This window comes from Poecilia latipinna, unplaced genomic scaffold, assembly GCF_001443285.1.
Source record: "Poecilia latipinna isolate Pla-1442-1.1 unplaced genomic scaffold, P_latipinna-1.0 Scaffold882, whole genome shotgun sequence".
NCBI lineage: Eukaryota > Metazoa > Chordata > Actinopteri > Cyprinodontiformes > Poeciliidae > Poecilia > Poecilia latipinna.
In genome coordinates, this window is record NW_015113498.1 from 93021 (window position 1) to 114453 (window position 21433).

The following is a 21433-nucleotide window of genomic DNA, read 5'->3' on the forward strand; positions in this document are numbered from 1 at the left end:
AAATTTAAATTTATGATCTCCAAAAGCCAAAAATTTGCCTGAAAACTTTTTCTAAGAAAACAATGGCAATTATTAACTTGAAAAGTTGAGAATTTGCTAGATAATGCTCAGAAATGCTCAGAGATTTCCAAGAAAAACTTTGAAATTTATGAGTTTTAAAAGTTTAAAACTTTCAAACATTTCTGAGATTAATCTAAAAAAAATCTTTAGTTTTTTTTTTTTTTTTACTTTTAGCATTCAGGAAGGTTCTTGTTTTTTCTAGAACATTTCTGAGATTAATCTCAAATATTTTTTTATTGAAAATTTTTGACTCCATGTTTTTTGAGAACAATGTGCTTTTACAACCATTTATGCTTCAGAGCTGCAAATTTCTTTAGTATAATCAGACAATTTTTTAAATCAGTAAACACCACAAACATTGTTTTATTTTATAGTTTTATTTCCCTTTAAATCCAAATGAAATCAGTAACAGATTAGCAAGCAGAAATAAACTAGCCTTCTGTTTGTAAACATTCATTGTCACTTTTTAAGCCTTGTTATTAAAAATCAATTTTTATCAGCTCCTTTAGGAGTATTAAGTGTGCAAGGAAGTTGCTTTTGGTTAAACAAACACAAATCTGCATATCTAGAGGTTTAATATATAAAACCTAAATAGGGTTAGAACTCTTCTATGAGATGAAAATGTCTTATGGCTTTTTCCCGACTTTTATTATTCAACAGTAAACCAAGCTTGTTAAAATATTTTTTTTGTATGATGATTTAGAAACAGATGAAAGTAAATATCTTATTTTTCTTAAAACTCTCTCAGACGATTAAAACCAAACATAAAAAAACTGTAAAATATGGTTTAAAAATAAAACTGGCAAAGCTGGTGCAGAGTAATCTCTGGAGAGTTTCTCCCTTGTTGGAGGAATGAAAGGCACTTTGGAAGCAGTCAGAGAAACGGCAGAAGAAGAAGAAAAACATCCTGAAGCATAACAGAAAGGTGGCAGCGCTCCTTTAGTAGGGAGGTGGGAGATCGTTTTGCAGCTCCTGGTACTTTGGTGGTCCTGGAATGAAGATGGTGGGAACTTTGTAGACGACGGGGGTTTTGTTGGGATGACGCAGCTGGTGGATCATGATGGAGGACAGAATCATGCCCAGAACCTGAACCATGAGGAGGAAGATGAAGTATGAAATGTTTTTATTATGGTCATTTACATGGAAATATTGCATGATTTTATCATAGCGTAACATTTGTGACTTTATTTACTCAGAATTAACTCTTAAAGGTGACCTGTTATGCTTCGTTAAACAGGCCATGATAGGTCTATGGCCTATACAAATCATGTTGGTTACATTTTTTGCATACAATTATTCTTAGATAATGAGACTTTAATTTGCTCAGGCCTGTCTACGTTTACTGTTTAGGGCCTCTGTCACTTTAAATCCAAAGATGATGCTGCTGGCCACAACTCCTGACTCAACATGCTGAACTCTACATAGGTTGCTAGGTAACAGGCTGGGGTTGCTAGGTAACAGCACAATGCCAGTAAAATGTGGATTCTTATCTGGAGATTTTTGAAAGGACTCATTTTCAGACTCCAAAAATGTTAGTTTATTACCAAAAAATAAACTAACATTTTAACATTTTCTTTGTGGGTTTTTTTAAAGCATCTTGGCTGTTTTTCACAGCAGTAGTGGCAAAATAGAAGTACAAAAACATGAAAAATGCTAATTTAGTATAATAAAATTGCATCATTTGTGTGTGATTTCATCAGGGGGGCAATATTTCTGGCCTTAAATGTACATCTGAAAGTTTATTTACTCCAAATTAACTTTTGTTTAATCCATTTAGGTTCCTTCTGGTGCATCTGGCGCCAACACAGAACAGTCTGTTAGAAAAACAATCCTGAAGGACGTGGTAGGATCTGTTAGGACCTGTTCTGTCCTGATGCTTCATAGATCTCAAATGTTTCCTTTAAAGTGAAACATTTCAGAAACCTTGAGCATGAGAGTAACTGCATGCTCAAGGTTTTATCAGCCGGGATGGTTTGTTTACATTCCTGGTCTCCATGAGAGGCATCCAACCTTCAGATGAGATTCTAATGGATTATTTATTTACATTAATGAGCCCACTCAAAAGAAGACTGGAACATATCTCTAAACAGTTTAGTTTAAACAATATCTGCTACTTAAAGTTGTACATGTTTAATGTTTCTTTTCTCAAGTTTAAGAGCTATTTGTGATTGTTTAACTTATTTGTAAGGGATCGTGTTGTAAAGTTGTAATTTGTGAGATTTAAAATTACTTTAAAGGTGATTTCACACCTGATGCTCTGGTAGTCAAAAATTGCAACATTTGCTACATTTTCAGCTTTTTGAAAAACCTGTTCCCCTCCTCACCTACGGGGGAGCTACAGCAAGAGCCACTACAGGAAGCAACTTGAAAACCTCTAAAGAAGACATTGAGTGCAAGTTTCTTCTTCATGAAATCCAAACAAAAATGGAGTGGCACCAGATTTCAGCGTCTGGAGGACTTCTCTTTTGTTTTTGGCTAAAAAGGTGTCCTCGCTAGCAGGACACATTTCTCCTGCTAGCGATAAATTAGTGTATTCTTTTTGGTTGTATTTACCCAGAATACCCTGACCAGCAGTCCGCTTCCTGCTTTTGGAGTGATCTCCAGTCAGCTTGGCATTCACATATTCATTTGAATCGCGCCAGATTTCACTTCAACCAAACTTTTTTGATCGGCACCAGAGCAGAGTCAAGTCAAGTGTGCAAAATGCCTGGTTAGACCAATCCCCGCCTTCAAGGCGCAGCTCCTCCTCCACTCAGCTCCTTCAGACTAGCCAGAACCAATTAGCAAACAACTAGGGGAACTGCTGAGCTCATTATAGGAACTACTTCTCAGAGCAATGCTGGTAAAAATGCTAGTGTTAATAGAGGAGCCAAGTTGTGATGACTTCCTGAAGGCGGAGTTTCAGAAAGAGCTTGAGCTTCTTAAAGAGACAGAGACCCAATTTCAGAGTGTTAAATTAGGAAGTTAGCTTAGAAAAGTAAATTTCATATATGTAGCATTTCTAAAACAACTGAAGGTTATTTGGTTGTGCTTGAAAATGCGTAATACTGCCCCTTTAGGATTTTTTTTAAGGATGTGTGGACACCCAAACAAACCAAACTTTCTAGGCTAACAAGCTAGTGTTTGATTATAGCAAACCAAACAGGGTTGGTGTGAATGCTCCCTGGAAGAATGTTTTGTGTATTTTTTGAGACAAAAGGGTGAACTCACAGCCAGAGCAGCCAGAGTGAAGACGACCCCCAGTGAGATGTCGGCCACCAACAGGACGTAATGCATCAGGATGGGGAAACATGGCTGCCGGTGGAAAGGAGAAGCAGCAGTTACTTTATCTGATCCATTTCACTTTCAGGTTGGTCAATGAGCTCCAGCTTACTCACCTTACTGTAGATGGACCTGCTTTGCTTCAGAAACTGGAAGAGACGTAAACATAAAGTCATGAGTGGCTCCAGGTCGAACAGAAATGTGAATCAGATCACATCTGAGCGCTGACACTCACAGGGTAGCGGTTCATGCCAGGGACCTGCTTGCATGTATCAGATTCCTCATCCAAGTCAGAGGGGCAATCGCAGGAGGATGGGATGTCTTCATTCCAGTCTGTGTAGCTAAACAGGCCACAGCAGTGCAACTGAAACCACAGAAGAAGGAGGAGAGTCAAAACAAACCATCATTCCTCCACCGCCGTGCAGGACATGTGAGGTGGTTCCCACTGGAGCTACTCCACATTAACTGGAAAAACTCTGGAATGATACAGATTATTGCTGAAACGATTAATCGGATTTGTCACGATTAATCAATAATTGAAATAATCATCAACTAATTTAGTAATTGATTAATCGTTAACTTACAAAAAGGTCATTTGATTAAAGAAAACAACACTCAAAGCAGTAATTAAGTTAAAACTGTGCAAAAATAAATATATATTTTGCATTTAAGATAAAAAACACCTTTGATTGTAAAAAAGAAAAAAAAAATCTCTACCTTGTTCTAATTCACTAAAGGAGTGACATTGCATTTTGAGCAATAAAATATATTTATTTGCTTATTCAACAATGGAATTTAATATTTGTTTATTTGCATCTTTTAATGCATTCATAATATTGTAAAAAAGCCTTAACTGGTTAAATGAACGTGTCAATTCTTTATCTGATTATTTGTCAGAATATTCGGTTACTAAAATAATCCAGATTACAACGAACACAGATTTTTCTGCCACCAGCATTTTTTTTTCTGGTTGTTTTCTTAACTTTTAGACAGGTTTGATGCGTAACCGTGGCAACAAAGTGTTTATAGAACTGGGAGCAGCAGATTAGCATCTACAAAAGCTAAAATAACATCAGGAGTTGAAATGGAGGCTTCCTGGAAGCACAGCGGCCCCAAACTAATTACTGCATCCATTTTCTTTATCAGTTTTTGCAAACTTTTCTCCTAAACTTGCCTTTGCACGAGTCTGATTTAAATCAGATTGCCATTGGCTGAGCTGCTTGAACTAATAATCAGTTAATCAATGCATATCAGCAGGATATCTTCAGTTCTTATTGTGAGTGTAGCTTTTATTAGTTTCACATCAACCTTTTACTGCAGGACGATAAAAACATTTCTGCAGGAAGTATGTCATTGTACTTTAAGTGAACGTCTGACTGTGAAACCTTCTGGTTTGGTTAAAAGTTTAGATGTCGGCCATGTTTGATGGTTGATGTTTACATCTCTGAAGATTTTATGTTTTAAAGTGAATCTAAAAATTTATATGAATAAACATAATCTTCTGAGCAAAGTAGAGAAAATTTTAATTATTTATAATTTAAAGAACCATGCTGGCCTCAGTCCAAAAATGTCTGTACGCTGTCAGCTCTCAAAATCAAATTAAAAAAAAAACATAATGACAAAAAATAAATAAAATATTTTTGTCTTTCTTTTGTGGCATTCTTGGTTCCACAAAGTTGGATCTTTATGAACCAACTAAAAAATTATTTTTTGCTAAGATTGGCATGAAATTAATTAAATACAAATGAATTAAGCTCGAGAAAACCCTGTTTTTTCTTCTTGGGTAGAAAGAATAAAACAGATCAAACTTTTGATTTTGGTTTCTGTTCAGTGGAAGTGAATGTGGGTGTGGCCGCACTCTGAGTCACCCTTCAGGAAAACAGAAAGCAAAATGGTAGAACAAAGTTTTATAACGACTGAAAGCCAAACAACAGGAGCCATTCTGTCTCCTGTTTTGTTAATCACATAAACCCTGAATGGTTGGTTTGAGGAAAAGTTGGTGACTGAGCCGGTCATTCTGATGAAGTTTTTGGAATATTTTAAAATGTGAGATCTTGGGTTTCAGAATTACCCAGAAATGAGAAAACAAGTGAATGAGGTCAAGCCACACATCAGAAAAAGTTTGAAAGTGTCAGACGCCTCTGCAGCTTGTTTTCGAACCATTTCCTTCTCAGGAGGTTCCATTAAAATATCTTAAACACCTTCAGTTCTTCTATGTGAAAGAGGAATGAGTCTCACATTAGTCTGCATGCTGTTGACAAAGTGCTTCTGTGAGATCGTCGCCATGTTGAGAGGCAGAAGTTCACTGAACTTTTCCTCCAGGAATCCCTCCACCTGCAAACCAGCAGAGATTCATTCAGAGGCAGAAACAACACAATGCAGCTCAATCAGACACAAATTCAAAATAGAAAAGTCTTTACAATATGACTCTTTAAAATCCTATTCTAATTAAAATAGGTCTGAAAGCAACAATTTATGTACATCTAATCCTAAATAAAACCAAATTTGAATGTTTTGTGTCAATAAGCAGAGGTGGGCACCAACTAAAATGCTAAAGCTAAAGAGCTAAACATTAGTTCTACTGATTCTAAAGCACTATAAAAACACAGCATTTACCAAAAGCTGAAAGAGCTAGTCAGCAAAATCGCAAAATAAAATAAAAATCAGCTCTGTTCATTTTCTCCATCTTAAAATAGATAAATATTTAAAAATCAGATTTTTCTGAAACATTTTCTATTTAAATTAGGTCTGAAAAAAACAGTATTTAGTATTTGCTAAAGCTTTTAAGTTAGCAAAAAGCTAAATTGCTAAATGAGTTAGTGCTGCTAATTTGATCTATTATGCAAAAGAAACATTTTTACAAATGTGATTTCTTTAAAATCATTTTCTAATTAAACTAGATCTGGAAACAACAATTTCTCCGCAATTAAACCTGAATAAAAACAAATTTGAGTTTTCAACAAGCAGTGTTGGGCTAAAAGGTTAGCTATGCTAACACCAGAGCACAAATCATAAATATTATTTCCACCGACGTGACGTTCCAATTAGGAGCTCCGCCTGGAGGAGAAGGGATTTTACCTGAGGACGAAGAACGGCGGTAGGGATTCCTGATCGGATCATCACCAAAGACCCGATGACCATGCAGACCAGGAACTGCAGAAGAAAAACAAACAATTTGAACCAGAACTACACAACAACACCTAACCTGAGAACCAAATGAATACATCCTGGTCATTCTTAAGTTATTAAGCTAACTTGCATAGATTTAACAAACAATTTCACTAAAAAAGTGTCACCGAAATGTACTACAAAGTGTAAACATGGAAGAAAAAACAAAAACAAATCATCTGTTTTGACCTCTGTTTTGAAATAAAGATCTCTGCATAATGCAATAGCTCAGATGAGATCACTGGAAACTCCAAACTTGCAACATCCCGTTTCATCTGAAAACGCACTCACCACAATCAGAGAGATCTTGTGCTCCTTGTACGCGCCGTAGGCTCCCAGCAGGCCGAGCAGCATGGTGACGGCTCCCATGATGTACAGGCAGATGAGCCCGTAGGTCCGGTTCTCAATCTGCAGTTATACGTTTAGATTTTTAGCTCAAATTGAGTTTTTCCAGTTAAATAAACAAAGTGTGAGCGCTTACGTCGTCATCTTCACCGTTGGTGACGATTTGGGCAAAAACAGTGAGGCAGAGGATGATTGCTCCGACAAGCTAGAAAAAAACATTTCATTAATTTTAGACAAAGATTAATTTTAAAACTCTTTAAACCACAGATTCAGTTTTAGTGTGAAAGCTACATAAAATCAGCTTATTAAATGTCCTAGAGCTGAAATTCCATAAACAGAATAAATATTTTGCAGATAATAAACTGCTTGCAGAACAAATTTCATCAAATTATGGAAAATAGCTTTAGAAATAACCAGTTTTAATAACTTTTAGATGATAATTATCATTTTTCAGACCGCAAACTGTCACTGTAATGATCCGGAGTCCTTGTGGGATATTTTCCTCCAGATTTATCAATCATATTGAAAACTGGAGATAATCTGAGACACTGTAGATCCCAAAAAAACTAATAAATGCACAATAATAACATATTTAAAGTTGTGGTGTGATAACAAAAAATGAAACATAGAAATTGATTAACCTCTTATGATTTTCTCTGGATCAAACTTATTACCTCATAAAACCACCTGCCCCACGTCTGACTTCAACATCCTTCTTAAGCTCATAAACTCTGACATAAATACAAGTAAACATGCTAAATATCACTAGAAAGGTGTTTGTTTTTTGGGGGTTTTTTTTTGCTTTGAGCTGATTTATGTTAGCTTAGTAACTATAAATGCTTTGAAATATCCAACCTGCAACTCCACAGCTTACCTTACAAAGCATGTAACTATTTCCCTGAATAAACAGGAAAAGCAGGTTTGAACGCAAAGCTGAAGTGTGCGGCAGATGCCTGAACATGTCCTGCTCTGAGCAAACATTGGTGTTAGCAGGTAACCCCAGTGCAGATAAAACCAGCAGGTTTTATAAACAATCATAAAAAGAAGAAGAATTAACTTCTGTGTACTTAAACAAAGAAGGAACAGAAACCATCTTAGCTCAGGGCTAAGCAGTTATAAAACTTGTATTGTCTTGCAAAAAAATTTCATTTCAGGAGGAAGTGGAATGAAAACACCTGCAATGCTCGGTTGTTTTATGTAAGAGATGGGAAAAGTTTAAAATGAAAGTTAAAGTTAGTTTATGTCGCACTTTTCTTTAAAGAACTGACTAAAATTGAGCAGCTTTAGTACAAAACATAAAAAGAAACAAAATGCAGTGAAGAAGTGATCTGCAGGTTTTATGAAAACAAAAAGGAGGAAATGCATTCAAATTGTTTTTGGCAGTGAAACAACTATTCATTGTCTTACTAAAAAATAATGTAATACTGAAATGGGTGACTCAGGAGTCATAGGTTTCATTTATGAAAACTTTCATCTACTCAAAACATCTTTAAAGTGTAGTTTAACATATTTTGTTATTTTTGAGCAGCTTATGCTTTTTATTCATCCATAAACCTGCAATATTCAAAAATATCGTGTTTATTATCATTATTTGGTTGTTTTATAAGGTTTACTGTTAGAAGCCATATTAAGAGTTAAACTTTAGTTTTTAATGCAGGGTCTGAGTCAGAGTGGACAAAAAGTTCAACTTTAATTTAAAAAAGCGTTAGCGAATTACAAACTGTAAAACGAATCTGTATTCAGTCTACAATAATCAGATTACCATTTACATTTTGAACCAAACGGACTGAAGGTCCTAATTTCTACACGGAACTGAAACTTCACCACATGAATTTATTAAAAATGAGGACCATATATTACTTTATTTATAAATTACTAGCATCAAATACAATTTTTTTAGCCACAAACTTTTACTATGACCGTTTTTAAACGGTTAAACTGGTTATTGGCGTTTGTTAAATTAGTATAAAGGGCGCTAACCCCATAAAGCTTTAACTACGCACTTTCAATTCTGAAAGGTTCTGGATCTTTTTAAAACACCCAACTTACCGCGAAGAACAAGTTGAACCCGATGAAGGTCCGCTTGAGGCAGCTGTTTATCTGGGCCATGCCTGCAGCACCGAAAAACAAAAAGAACTTTCTTTAACTGCGAACTTCGAGTTCTGGAGAACCGCGACCAAGTCACAGCGATGACAAAAGCAGAAGCAACAAGTCTGGACTTGGCTCAAATACGGAGGGGGCGGGGCTTCCGGTCACCTAGCCGGAGTTTAGCATGGTCACTTCCGGGAGCTGCTGAAGCTCAAGATATCAAGACGTTCTCCGGAAAAAGGAGTGGAAAATTCCCGACATTACGAGCTATGAGTGTCAGGAACTAACAAAATGATGCGGTCGAGAGTTAAGAAGGAGGAGTTATTTCTTTCTTCCACCATTTTCATCCATGGAAAGCAATGAAAATACATTATAGTGTTGTTTGGTTTGTTTTGAAATAGGAGTTTTTATTCACGAAAATTAAACGTAAGTCTTTCCCCCCCCAAAAAAAAAGTTACTGAAGTAAATGTAGTTGAGTAAATGTAACAAGTCACTCCCCAACTCTGTTTAATTGGAATAATTTAGTGTGGTCTTTAGCTGATACAGATGAGCACTTTCTGCACTTTTTAAGATTTCCAGTGACAAATTGACATTTTTTACACAAAAACAGGCATGGGCATTTATGAGCTTTGACTAAACACAGTGATGTTTCTAAAACAAGTTTTAGAATTTGTTGTTGGGAATAATCTGAAAATAATTTTCAGAGCAACAAAATAAAACAGAATGAACCGAACTATATCTTAATAGAGTTAAAAATGTCTAATGTTAGTTAAGTAAAACACAGCCTGAAACAAACTGGTGCTATTCAGCACTATTTGAGTAAGCAGTTCAACTTCACCCTGGTTCCATTAAACATCTTCCGGCTCCATTTTGTCGCTTGTTGTAATGCAGGATAAGGATGACTGATTGAAAGGATCCCATCTCTGCAGCTCAAGTGGAGAATAATTACAATCTAATTAACTAATTTTCTTTCTTTAACAATGTACACTTTCTACTCCTTCATTTAAACAACAGATTAGCACAAGATAGAGTTCTCTTTATGAGAATATTACTTTCTCGTAAAGAGAACAAATGCTCCAATAATCTGGAACAAACTTCCCAAGAGCAAAATCCCAAATGCTTAGAGTTGCCTTTGATTTATAACAACTGGAACATTGATCAACATATCTGATGAGTAATTGCTTGATTATTTTGATGTCACTTGGCAAAATGTAACGTTTACTGCTTGTTTCATAACTGTTATGTTTTTATGATGCAAAGCACTTTGAACTGCCTTGTTGCTGACAAACTTGAGTTCAGAGGATTTCTGCTCCTCTTTCACACAGGAAGTAGTCAGCTGCGGTTCACCACTTCCTGCTCAGAACAACTCAAGCAGGGTCTAACTGTAAAATGATTCATTTTAATTTCAGAAGTTTTGAAGCACAAACACTCAGACTTCCATCACTGTAAAATAACTTATTTTATTTTGTTTAAAAGTGAGACAAACAAAGCCATTTATAGGAATCAAACATGCACAGTTTAACTTCTCTGTTCAGGGAGAAAAGGAAAATCCAAAGTGATGAAGAGGAGCAGAGCCAAGCGAAGAAGATTCCTCCGATAATCAGTAATAATAATAATAATAATAATGGCACATCAACAACACGTTGTTGTTCATTTTTCTGTTTAAATGTGGAAAATATTTTTGAATCTTGGAGAAATAAGATGTAATTTTAGGGCAGAATCTGAACATAAAAGCTGAAGCTCTGATTTTGATTTTGACAGAAATAAACATTTTAGGGTTTTATTTCGTAAACCTTTAGTTACACAAAATAAATCAGACATAAAACACCAATGCAAACATGTGTAGCTGGAGATAGACTACTTTTTTCTTTACATCTTTTATCAATCATTAAAATATCTGACAACTGATCATTATTTCCATCTATGTTTGATTTTCTGTCACGTCTTTTAAAGTTACAAATCAGAGGAGCAACATGTGATCAGAAATCAGTTTTTTACAGTGTATGAAATTTAATAAACGATAAATCCTGGCGTTAAGTTTCCAGTTCACTTCCTGATTAAACATGGAGTTATTTAGATGAGTGCAGCTCTAACTGGAGCCCTTAGAAACGTTTTTACTGGCTGTTTTTAGTTTGATTACAGGGCAAGTTCAGAGCTTTTTCTTTCTCGTTCTGTGAAGAAACCCAGCTGCTTTATTTCTGCAGTTTTTCTGAGCATGCTCAGTAGCTCCTTGTTTCAGAGACGCTTCAACTGTGAATGCGTTTGAGGTTTTCCTGCCAACAAACCGATTAAAAGAAAACTCTGCCACCTCCGTCCAGCAGGTGGAGCCGTCGCGCCACCGAAGGTTAATAAAGACACAGCAGCTTCACTCCCAAACACAAAGAAAGAAACCAGGAGCCGCCATGTTTAATGTCACACAGAGAGACGGGTTACAGAGATCAACGTGCGACAGAAGCACACTCGGATAAATTTTATTCTGGAGCGAACACAGACCAAGAACTTAAATATGATTTCCCATGATCCTCAGCAGCAGAGGCGAAGTTTATTTTCAAGCGGACGAACTGGATGGCAGACGGATAAATGTATGTGTTGGTTTCATGTCTGCAGGCAGTGTGTGTGTGTGTGTGTGTGTGTGTGTGTGTGTTAGCCAGAGGAGCAGCATCCTCCGGCGGGCGTGGCCTGCGGCTCGTCGTCGACTATCTGTACGCCCCGCCTGTTCGATGCTGATTGGCTGGCTCCGTTGCCCTTTGCTCTCTCCTCCGCCTGAGCTGTCTCCATCATGCCTGATGGAAAAACAGAAAAAAAATTAGAAAATTTTACCTGCAAAGTTTTCAGCTGGAGCTGGACTATAAATCGAATTAATCAATAAATCGAAAATAAAATTTTGGGAAATGATAAACAAATTAATTTTAAATTAACTGACAATTTTTTTTATTAAAAAAAAGAGAAAGTGTAGTTTTCTTGAAATTATAAATTGTTAGTTTTTTTAATTATAAATTTGAAGCTTTTTTTTATTTTATTTTAAGTTTTCAACATAAAGAATCCGTTCAACATGAGGAACTTTATGCTTGATACAAACTCGCAAGGCTGAACTATTGTGCATTAAAAAACATCCCAGTTATTTCTGTATGTTTGTACTACATATTTTATACTCATTTAAATATAATTATTTATTTATTCTTTGACAGTTGCTATTTTTTTATTTCTTTGAGCTTTCTTGCACAATTAAATTTTTATTCTGAAACGAACATAAATGGATAAATGTGTGTGTTGGTTTCATGTCTGCAGGCAGTGTGTGTAAAAGAAGTAGTAAGATAATTATTTCGTAATCAGTCTTGTCCTACTGATTTCTTATTTTCTTGTTTTTAAATCCTTGTTTGAACTACATAAATAAATGAAATGTCAGACTGAGGTTCAGACTCACGTTTACACAGATCCAGGAACAGCTCCTCTATGCCTTTATTTAGCTTGGCTGATGTGTGGTAGTGTTTGGCTCCCACCGACTCTGCATAGCTGCAAAAGAAGCAAGAGGTCAGAGGTCAGCGGAGGAGTCTCGTTGGCACCATCTGTCTGCCTGCAGTGGGAAAAGCGTCCGATTTACTCCAGTTCTCACCTCTCAGCGTCTTCCACTGAGACGTGTCTGTCTTTGTCCAAATCTATTTTATTACCTGCAGAGACACAAACGATTTTAAAACACTGCAGCAACAAGCAATAAAACAATTAATCAAATGACAAATTAAAACGAGATTAATCATTTCCATTTGAATTATTTATTATTTTTCTCTTTGAGAAAAAAAACTGGATGACAAAATTCTTCAGTCTGATAATTATGTTTACAGAAACATCATAATCCATTTTATTCATAGTTTCGGCTGTGTGTTCTTTATTTCCACTTTATTTATTGTTTTTGGTTGTTGTGTGTTCTTTACTAAATTAAAGTTTATTTGTCTTTAAAAGGGGAAACTTGCATTATTTTACCATTATTAATATGTCAGTTGAAATACAAACAATATTATTATTTATCACAATTATTATTGGGACAATTTGTCATCCAGCAAAATTTGTTTTGCTATACAGGCGCAGAAATAACATGTTTATGTATTTGCAAAATGTCACAGAAGATGTGGATTTATAAAAATAGGAGTTTTAGACAAAAACCAGCAAACATTTGGTTTAAACGACAATAATTAGAGCTTAAAATAAAAAATGTATTCTCTTTTATCTAAAAATATTTAATTTAATCCTTTTTAGTTGCACATAAAACCTAAAAAGGTTTTAAACATGTTAACATGTTTAATTAAAGTTTCTAAACGTGGAGCCTGAGAGCCAATAGATGGTTAAAATGAAGCCAGATTTATGGGTTAGAATGGCCTACTTAAAGTCCAGACATAAATCCAACTGAGAATCTGAAGTAAGACTTGAAAACTTTCACTCTGACTGAGCTTCAATGGTTTTATAAAGAAAAACAATCAAATTTTTGTTTAGAAACTTTAAAGTTGGTGGAGAAAAACCTCAAAGGTCCAGAATCCAAAAAACAAGCCACAATTTAAAGATGTTAAATAAAAATAAAAAAATAAAAAAAAATGTTGAAAACTGAATCCCGTTTCCAAACCGCAGATTTAATCTGGTCCGAACACATGACGGCCACAGTTTAATCCAGTTAAAATGCTGGAAAACGTTTCTGTCCCCCGTGAAGCCGGAGCTGCGGTCGCCATGACAACGGCAGCAACACAACAAAAAACCCCAAATTTTCTCTTTGGCGTGAAATCCTAATGACGGAGCCAGAAAATGAAACTGACACTTTCCTCCTCATTTTTAGATAACTGCTTATTTCTTTTAACAACAATTAGTGATGAAATAAACTCAATAAACACAAAACCGAAGAAAATCACTGAGACTGATTTGTGTTCATGGACATTTTCTGTTACTGAGGTTTTCTATAGATACATTTTCTTGTATTTCATTTTTGCAGTAACTTTGTCAACTCACCTACTATACATAAACAAATCTCGTTTCCCAACATTTTTCTCAGCTCTTTCACCCAGTTCTTCACCTGCAATGACACAAAAACACTGATTAGTTCTGCTAAACCCGTTAAATATAACATATTGTTACAGTTTTTACTTAAAAGCAACTTTCTTTATGGTTCAGGTGAATCTCTGGCCTCGGTGTTGTTAGCATGTTTAATTAAAGTTTTGTAAATCTGGCTTGTTTTAAGTTTAAACCTCAGATGTTTCCCAAAGTGTCCAGCAGAGGGCGCCCTGACTCCACAGGTGAAGATAAACCATCATGACACAAATGTCCCGTTTCTATCTTCATGCTGAATAATTTATCACTTTCAACTAAAGCACAGCTGTTTATGATTATTTTCCAGTTTAAACATCTTATAATAATAATAATAATAATAATAATAATAATAATAATTCAGGAAGACTTTCAGGAATTATGAAAAACTTCTGATCAGGACTTGAACAAATTGAGTCTGGAATCTAAGGAATCTGTTCACAATAAGGAATCAATTCAGTGTCGGGAACTGATTCAACATAAGAAATCAGTTTAACATAAGGAATAATTTAGTATCAAGAACTACTCCAACATAATGAATCTGAACTGATTCCTTATTTTGAACCAGTTGCTGACACTGAAGAGAGTCAGGAAAAGAGATTCCCTAATTAGCAAAACTCTGGAGAGTCATGATTCTGTTCAAAATAAGGAATCAGTTCAGTTGTTGGAAGCAGTTCTCAGTTCGGAGCAGAGGATTGAACGCGGCACTTTTACCTTCTCGAAGGAGTCTTCGTCTGTGATGTCGTAGACTAGAATGGCTCCGTTGGAGTCTCTGTAGTAGATTGGACCCAACGCGTGGAAACGCTCCTGACCCGCCGTGTCCTGCACACACACACAAAAACACAGGTTTCAGTTTGGTACTTAAACGCATCGCAAGCAGCATCAGAGAACATCTCACTCACCCAAATGGCCAGGTTGACCCGCTTCCCTGTGATGTTGAGCTTCTTTGTGAGGAAGGACGCCTGCAGAGGAAGAGGAGGAGTTAATAATCACTCCATTAACCATTAATAAAGAGGAGAGGCAACACTTCCTCCGCTTGGAGCCGTTTCTGGTCACTTAATTCGTCCAGTTCCAGTTAAAATTAGCTAAATTTATCTGTTAGACATGAAATGCTTAAACTTTATAAACTGTGATACTTGATTAAGTTAAATTAACTTATTTAAGTTTGTTTTCATGTAGAAAGTAATCAGCTTCTATGTTTATTTTAAGGAGAATTGTTTGATTTAGAGAAAGGGTTCTCAAAGTAGGGGCAGAGGGCCGTTTGCTGCCACCAGACTGATTTTTTTCGGCCCCCCAACCACAATTCAGAATATATTAGGACAAAACTACAACTTTTAGATTAAAATCTACTTACATAAAACACATCTTTTATTCTATTTTCCACATCTACTCTAAGGTACATCTATAAACATCTAAAGTTCACCAAATCTGCTTTAATTGATGTATTAAAACTTTTCTATACACAGCAACTGTTTTTAAATTAAGACTGATATAAATACTGTTTTTACTACTGAGAATAGACAAAATATTTTTCCTGTTTTTCATGATATTAGCAGAAAAAGACACAAATTTACCAGAAAAAATGTCTTACAATTATGAGGAAAAAAATTGTTATTTAACAGGATATGATGCAACCAGCTCAGTTTGTGGCTCTTCAAAATAGACTCAATTGTTTTGCACAATTAATTCAAAACCCAAACACTGAAAATAATTCAGTGCTAATGTGTTAAAAAATGAGTAAAACTTATACCAAAGTATAACTCCACAAGATGCCCAACAATCCTCATTTTAATAATTTGTTATTTTTTTAGTGGATTTATAAAATTACTACTTTATTCCCCTAATATGACGGTTGTATTCTTGTAATATTATGACTTTATTGTCATAATTAAAAAATTATCGTAGCCTGACTCATATTCCATCATAAAGTTTACCTGAATCAAAGTCCAAATAAAAGAAGCTGTAAAATCCACTTGAAAAACAAGATGGCCGCCCTGGGCGTGCTGACATCACAATGAGAGCAATGGTGGGAAAAAAATAAATAAATAAATAAATCCAATAAAAACAATGTACAAACCTGACCTGGTTCCCCCGGTTCTGTCTGGAGAAATAGACCAGAACTTCAGCAAACTATTATGAGAAAGAGAGACGCACCGATCCAAAATTATCTGTATCGGTAAAATATTGAAATATTGAAATAAATTCTATATTGGGCATCAGTGACTATGGTGATCTATTCAGTCTAATAATTCTATACTTTATTATTTAGAATTCCTAATTGCAATTTCTGAACTATTTGAAAAAAGGCTTGCTGAAGTTTACTTTTTAAATCATTTTTATCAGTTTATTATTTATATTGGCTGTTGTACTTCTAGTTGCACTGACTGAACAAATTCAGGTTTGTGAAGATATTGGTGTGATGAAGTTATTAAATAAATGGTTAACTCACCAGATTTATGACTGTGTTTAAAAAGGAAGAAACATTTAAAGTGAGTTCAGCTGTTTTTCTGTTTCCGTATCAGCCGATGTTAAACCTCAGATATCGGTACTGGAAGTGAAAAAGTGGATCGGTGCACCACTAGCATCACTCCAGCTCTTAAACCATTTTGAGGAAAAGTGAACAGGAAGAAAGTTGCAGCTTAACCAACGTCTGTGTTGAAATGTTCAGCTTGTGCAGCTGTTGAAGCTGCCAACAGATTGCTCAACTCATATCTGCCGGGAAACTGAAACTCAAAGCTCTCAGGTGGGAAACAGGTGGAGCTTCGACGATTTAATCTGAGAGCTTCAGATCCAAACACGCTGCCATTTCCCGTTTATCAGCGTCAGAGGGAGGTTGATGAATCACCCTACAATTTACTGTGATAACGATAATATTTTTATTTTCAGGTCATTTTTAAGTTTTAATGGACTAATAATGCAGGAACACATTCTGAAAGATCAATAAACTTTAAATTATAACCAATATTTAACAATGGAACTGGAAGACATTTTAAATATCCAAAATGACTAAACAAAACAACAAATAAAATGAATTATGAGATCTCTCTAAACAGACTGAGGACTTTTCTCATCCAGTTTTTGGTTAAACGATAAATCGACTTATTGCTTATTGTGACGAGACAAAAATTTCTTGATTAAATCAGCTTCAAGATGACTTTCACATTTGTTTTAAATACCAAAAAGATATTTAGATTCTTCCACAAACTTCCGCCTTTTGCATCGTCGCCGTTTTGAATTTAAATTTTTGATTCCAGTGAAACTTGACCAGATTATTCCTCAAACCTGGATGGATGAGCTCAGAGTGAAACTTTTCTGCAGCAGCTGCTTTTATTGATCCTGAGTGTTTTTATTGCCCATATCAGCAGTTTACTCACACTAAACTGAGCAGCATCCAAATGGCAGCGAGGGGCCAGAAAAACATGGAGTCCCATGACTCAGCGTGGCGTTTCATTAATGCAGAGCTCGTGCTGAGAATGACCCGACGTTCATATGAAGGAGAAAAAAAAAAAAAACAAAGCAAAGCGTGTTGGAAGTTTGTCCAACTTCTCCCCTGATCCTGTGATCTGCCGCTCTCCGTCTGAGGATCAGAGCGGCTCAGTTAATCGTTTCTCTGCGCGCAGCCGGGATGCGGCTCATGTGAGGCGCGGCGCCCTGCGGCGGCGCCGTGTGACTGCAACGGACGCCTCCTCCGCCCTGCTGACATGATGGGAGGCGGACTGCAACTCCCAGGATGCACTTCACCGAGTTCCGTTCAACATTTCCACTGCTTTGGATCATCTGGGCCATTTATTTATTTATTTATTAAGAATTTATTGGTTTATTTTTATTTTCTTATTCATTTAAATACATTAAATTATTTATTTAAATAATAATTTAGTTAAACTCATTTATTTATTATATTTAATAAATAAATGAATTTATTAAATAATTAATTTATTGCAATTTATAATTTTTTTATTGATTTATTTATGTATTAAATGTTTTATGTACTTATTTTTTATTTACTTATTTATTTAAATTAATTGTCTATTAGCTTATTTATTTAGTTATGTACTTTTTTATTATTTTATTTCCCTTTGGGATCAATAAAGTACTTTTGAATTTGAGTTTTATTTTCTTTGTCTCACCCTGAACAGTTTGGTTAATTTCTGGATTTTAACGTCACACATCCTGCAGGTTTGAACTGTGACTGTGTGACTGAATGTCAACGTCAGGATGTTTGTGTCCGATAAGAGAAAATTCAATAAAATGTATTGAGAAAAAGAGAGAAATGTCAGCGAGGGCGGAGGTTAAGCAACGATCACAAGCTTTACGGTCAATATTCACTTCCAACACCTTAAAACTTAGCAGGAACTTCCAAAATTAATCATAATACAACTTTAACATTTTCTCAATTAAATTCAAAAATACTTAAATAATATGAGAATAAAATGAGGTACGTGAATTACAAGAATAAAGTTAATATTGTGACTTTATTCTCTGGTAAAAAAAAAAGGTGTTGGAGTTATTGTTCACTATAATTCATGGTAGAAACAATTTGGGGTCAAAGTTCAGGTTTTATTTGAGATTTTGAGACGCTAATCAGTAGTGTCGATATGATACGATATCGACACTATGATGATCATCATTTATCGTATCATTTATCATGATAAGAATTCCGATTTATTGTTAAGATAAATTCCAGTTTAAAAATGTTTTCTGATGAAGCGAATAAACTGTTTAGTTTATTACGTCCGTTTGCCAAACAGCTGCCTTGAAAAGACGTAAAACTAAACAGTAATAAACTACTCTTATTGTCACTTTTGCCATTATCACAAAATATTGTGGTAAAACTAAGTCCATATTGTACTAATTGGTTGTAAAACCAATACCTTGTTACCATGGTTACGCATCATAATTGTCTAAGAGCAAAAGTCATGTTTGGTCGTCAAACCTTGACGTATTTTGTTAGGATTAGATGTTAGCAGACCCGTCTGTAAAATTCAGTTTTAAATTTCTGCAATGCTCTCACTGGATTTAAGTCTGAACTTTGACTAGGCCATTATAAGCGAACGTTTTGATCTAAACTATACCATTTCATCTCTGTATGCATGTTTATGGTGGCTGAACGTTCGACCAGCTTCAGAAAAATATCCCAGCTAAGGAGATTTATTTTCCTTCCTTAAGGTTCAGATTTCAGGATTGTTTCATCTGAGACGTTCAAACATGTCAACATGCTTTCATCTTTGTAACGTTTTCTTTTTCGTTTTCCCCTAAAATCTGTAGAAAAGTTTAAGTTTCAAAACCCTGAGCAGCAGTTAAACATTTCAAACTGACTGAGAATGAAGAGTCAGAGTTTCAACTCTGATTTACATCCAGAGAATGTCCAGAAAAAAGATCAAATCTAGAGTTTCAAACAGAAACGATGCTAACTATTTCAATCAACCAATTATTTTATGAATGATTTAAGTAATTTCAACAGCAATAAAGCTTCCTGCCCAATGCGAAGACACAGTGGTGTCCGAATAATGATGTGGGAATCCTTGGGAAGGTAACTTTGGAAATCTGTTATTTTTAAACCTCCACCACTTTCCCCCCCTATTTTTAGGTTTCAAAACAAAACTATTGCAAAAAGAGGATGGATACATGTTCATATGAAACAAGAAAAAAAAAAAAACAGTTTTCAATCAAATGACCAGAAAAACTGATCAGAAATAATATTACTGACACTTTTAGTCTCATTCTTTGAATATGAAATTATGAAAAACACATTAGATACATCTATATCGGCCTGGTATGATGACAGATTTTTCTGGATTAGAAATTGTCCCAGAAGTTATTGTGATAAACAATATTGTTGTTATATTGTTGTTTAATATTATAATATTGTTGTTTTTAGACCATTTTGATGGTGTAATTATGCAAGAACACATTCTCAAAAATCAATAAGCTTTAAATTTTGAATGAAAGTTTAACACTGAAACTGGAGGACATTTTAAATATCCAAAATAAACAAACAAAACAACAAATTAAATGAATTATGAAGTCCCTGTAGCTAAAGTTGATATTTCTGTCTTTAGCTTCTGTTTATTTCTGTGCATTTATCTCACATTCGGTCTGATTCTGGGTGTTTCCTCCTGACAAGGTGGCGTTTTTCCTCTCCACATGCTTTTCTTTCTAGTTTACTTTGAATAATAAATTGAACTGGGTTTGTTCTTTTATGATCACACCGCTGTGCCAGTGAAAATGTAAATGTTATACAAATCTTTACAGCAGTTGGACATGTGAGGCTCCCATTAATATTATTTTTATGGGAGAGAAGCGAGACCGGACTTTCCCCTCTCCGCCCGGACCTGCTGTGGAAGTGGATCCAACACTCCGATCCGAACTGGAAGTGAAACCGGATCCGTTCCCTGGTCTGGATGAACGTAAACAACTCTCACAAACACCTGACTGACCCCCCCGCTCTCCAGCCAGAGAGCCCAGCACCGGGCGGCTGGGGATAATCAGCACCCCGGTTCGGCGGGATTCGGTTCCTCCCGGACCGTCTTACCTGCAAGGTTGTGATGTGTTTGTCGTTGAATTTGTTCTCGCAGTATCTCAGCACTAGCGACGTCTTCCCCACGCAGCCTTCCCCCAGTAGGACCACTTTAAAGGAGTAGGTTCTGCCGCTGGTTCCGGCCGCCCCCGCTGTTGCCATGGTGTCACTTTATTCCCCCCCCAAAAAAAACAAAATCCTCGAGTTTTCCTCCAGAAAAACAGACGTTTGTTTCCGAGCTGCTAACAATGCCAACTCCGTCAGAACCGTGCACCGACTTCCGACTTTAAAAAAGAGGCTAAAATCATCAGAACAGCTCCCTGACAGCTCACACAACCCGAACTTTTAACGGTATCAGTCCGTAGCTGAAAGGAGAATGGGTCTAAAATCGGAACCGGATCGTTCTTCTTGATTCTTACGCCTTCTTTCCCCTAACTAATGGCGTCAGTCTGAGTTAGCAGCTAGCCGGCTAGCTTTAACCAAGATGGTTAATTTACAACACGATGAGTCACTGTACGAATATTTGAACGCTGGTCGTTTCGGTTAGTGGCGTTTCTAAGCCAAATTTACACGGGGCGTAGTGGGGGGGAGGGTTCAGGAGGCCACAGAATTTCACAATATATTTAGTGAGCCAAAGAACCACTTAAAGCTACAGAGTTGAGGGTTGCAGATGTTTTTCAATACAACTAGAGCTAATTAATACTGATAATTATAATAAAAACAATAATAATACATTTTATTTGTAGAGCACTTTCTTAAAAACTAAAATACACTTTATAGGAATCAAGCAAAGTTACCAACAGAACACTTATGTACATCAAGCAAAATGTACATAAGTACTATGTGCTATGTGCTATGCCCAGCACATAGCACTGGGCATTAAAAAATTAAGGTCATTTTTAAACTCATTGTTAAAGTAAAATTATTAAT

General features: G+C 35.7%; 2 protein-coding genes across 2 annotated transcripts; both read right to left on the reverse strand.

The window, feature by feature from the left end:
- Window positions 1–422: 422 nt before the first annotated feature.
- On the reverse strand, window positions 423–9034 carry LOC106957157 (tetraspanin-8-like). The gene is made up of 9 exons (XM_015048412.1): window positions 8884–9034; window positions 6971–7039; window positions 6781–6897; window positions 6400–6474; window positions 5560–5655; window positions 3557–3685; window positions 3438–3470; window positions 3271–3354; window positions 423–1146 (listed from the first exon to the last, which is right to left on the reverse strand). The coding sequence occupies exons 1-9, from the start codon at window positions 8941–8943 to the stop codon at window positions 1000–1002; spliced, it is 810 nt and encodes a 269-aa protein (XP_014903898.1). The 5' UTR covers window positions 8944–9034; the 3' UTR covers window positions 423–999.
- A 1330-nt stretch (window positions 9035–10364) lies between these two features.
- Window positions 10365–20998, reverse strand: rab21 (RAB21, member RAS oncogene family). Its single transcript, XM_015048414.1, has 7 exons — window positions 20519–20998; window positions 14889–14948; window positions 14701–14808; window positions 13912–13975; window positions 12536–12590; window positions 12347–12435; window positions 10365–11705 (listed from the first exon to the last, which is right to left on the reverse strand). Exons 1-7 carry the CDS (start codon window positions 20663–20665, stop codon window positions 11566–11568), a joined length of 663 nt encoding a protein of 220 aa, XP_014903900.1. The 5' UTR covers window positions 20666–20998; the 3' UTR covers window positions 10365–11565.
- Between the last annotated feature and the right edge of the window lie 435 nt (window positions 20999–21433).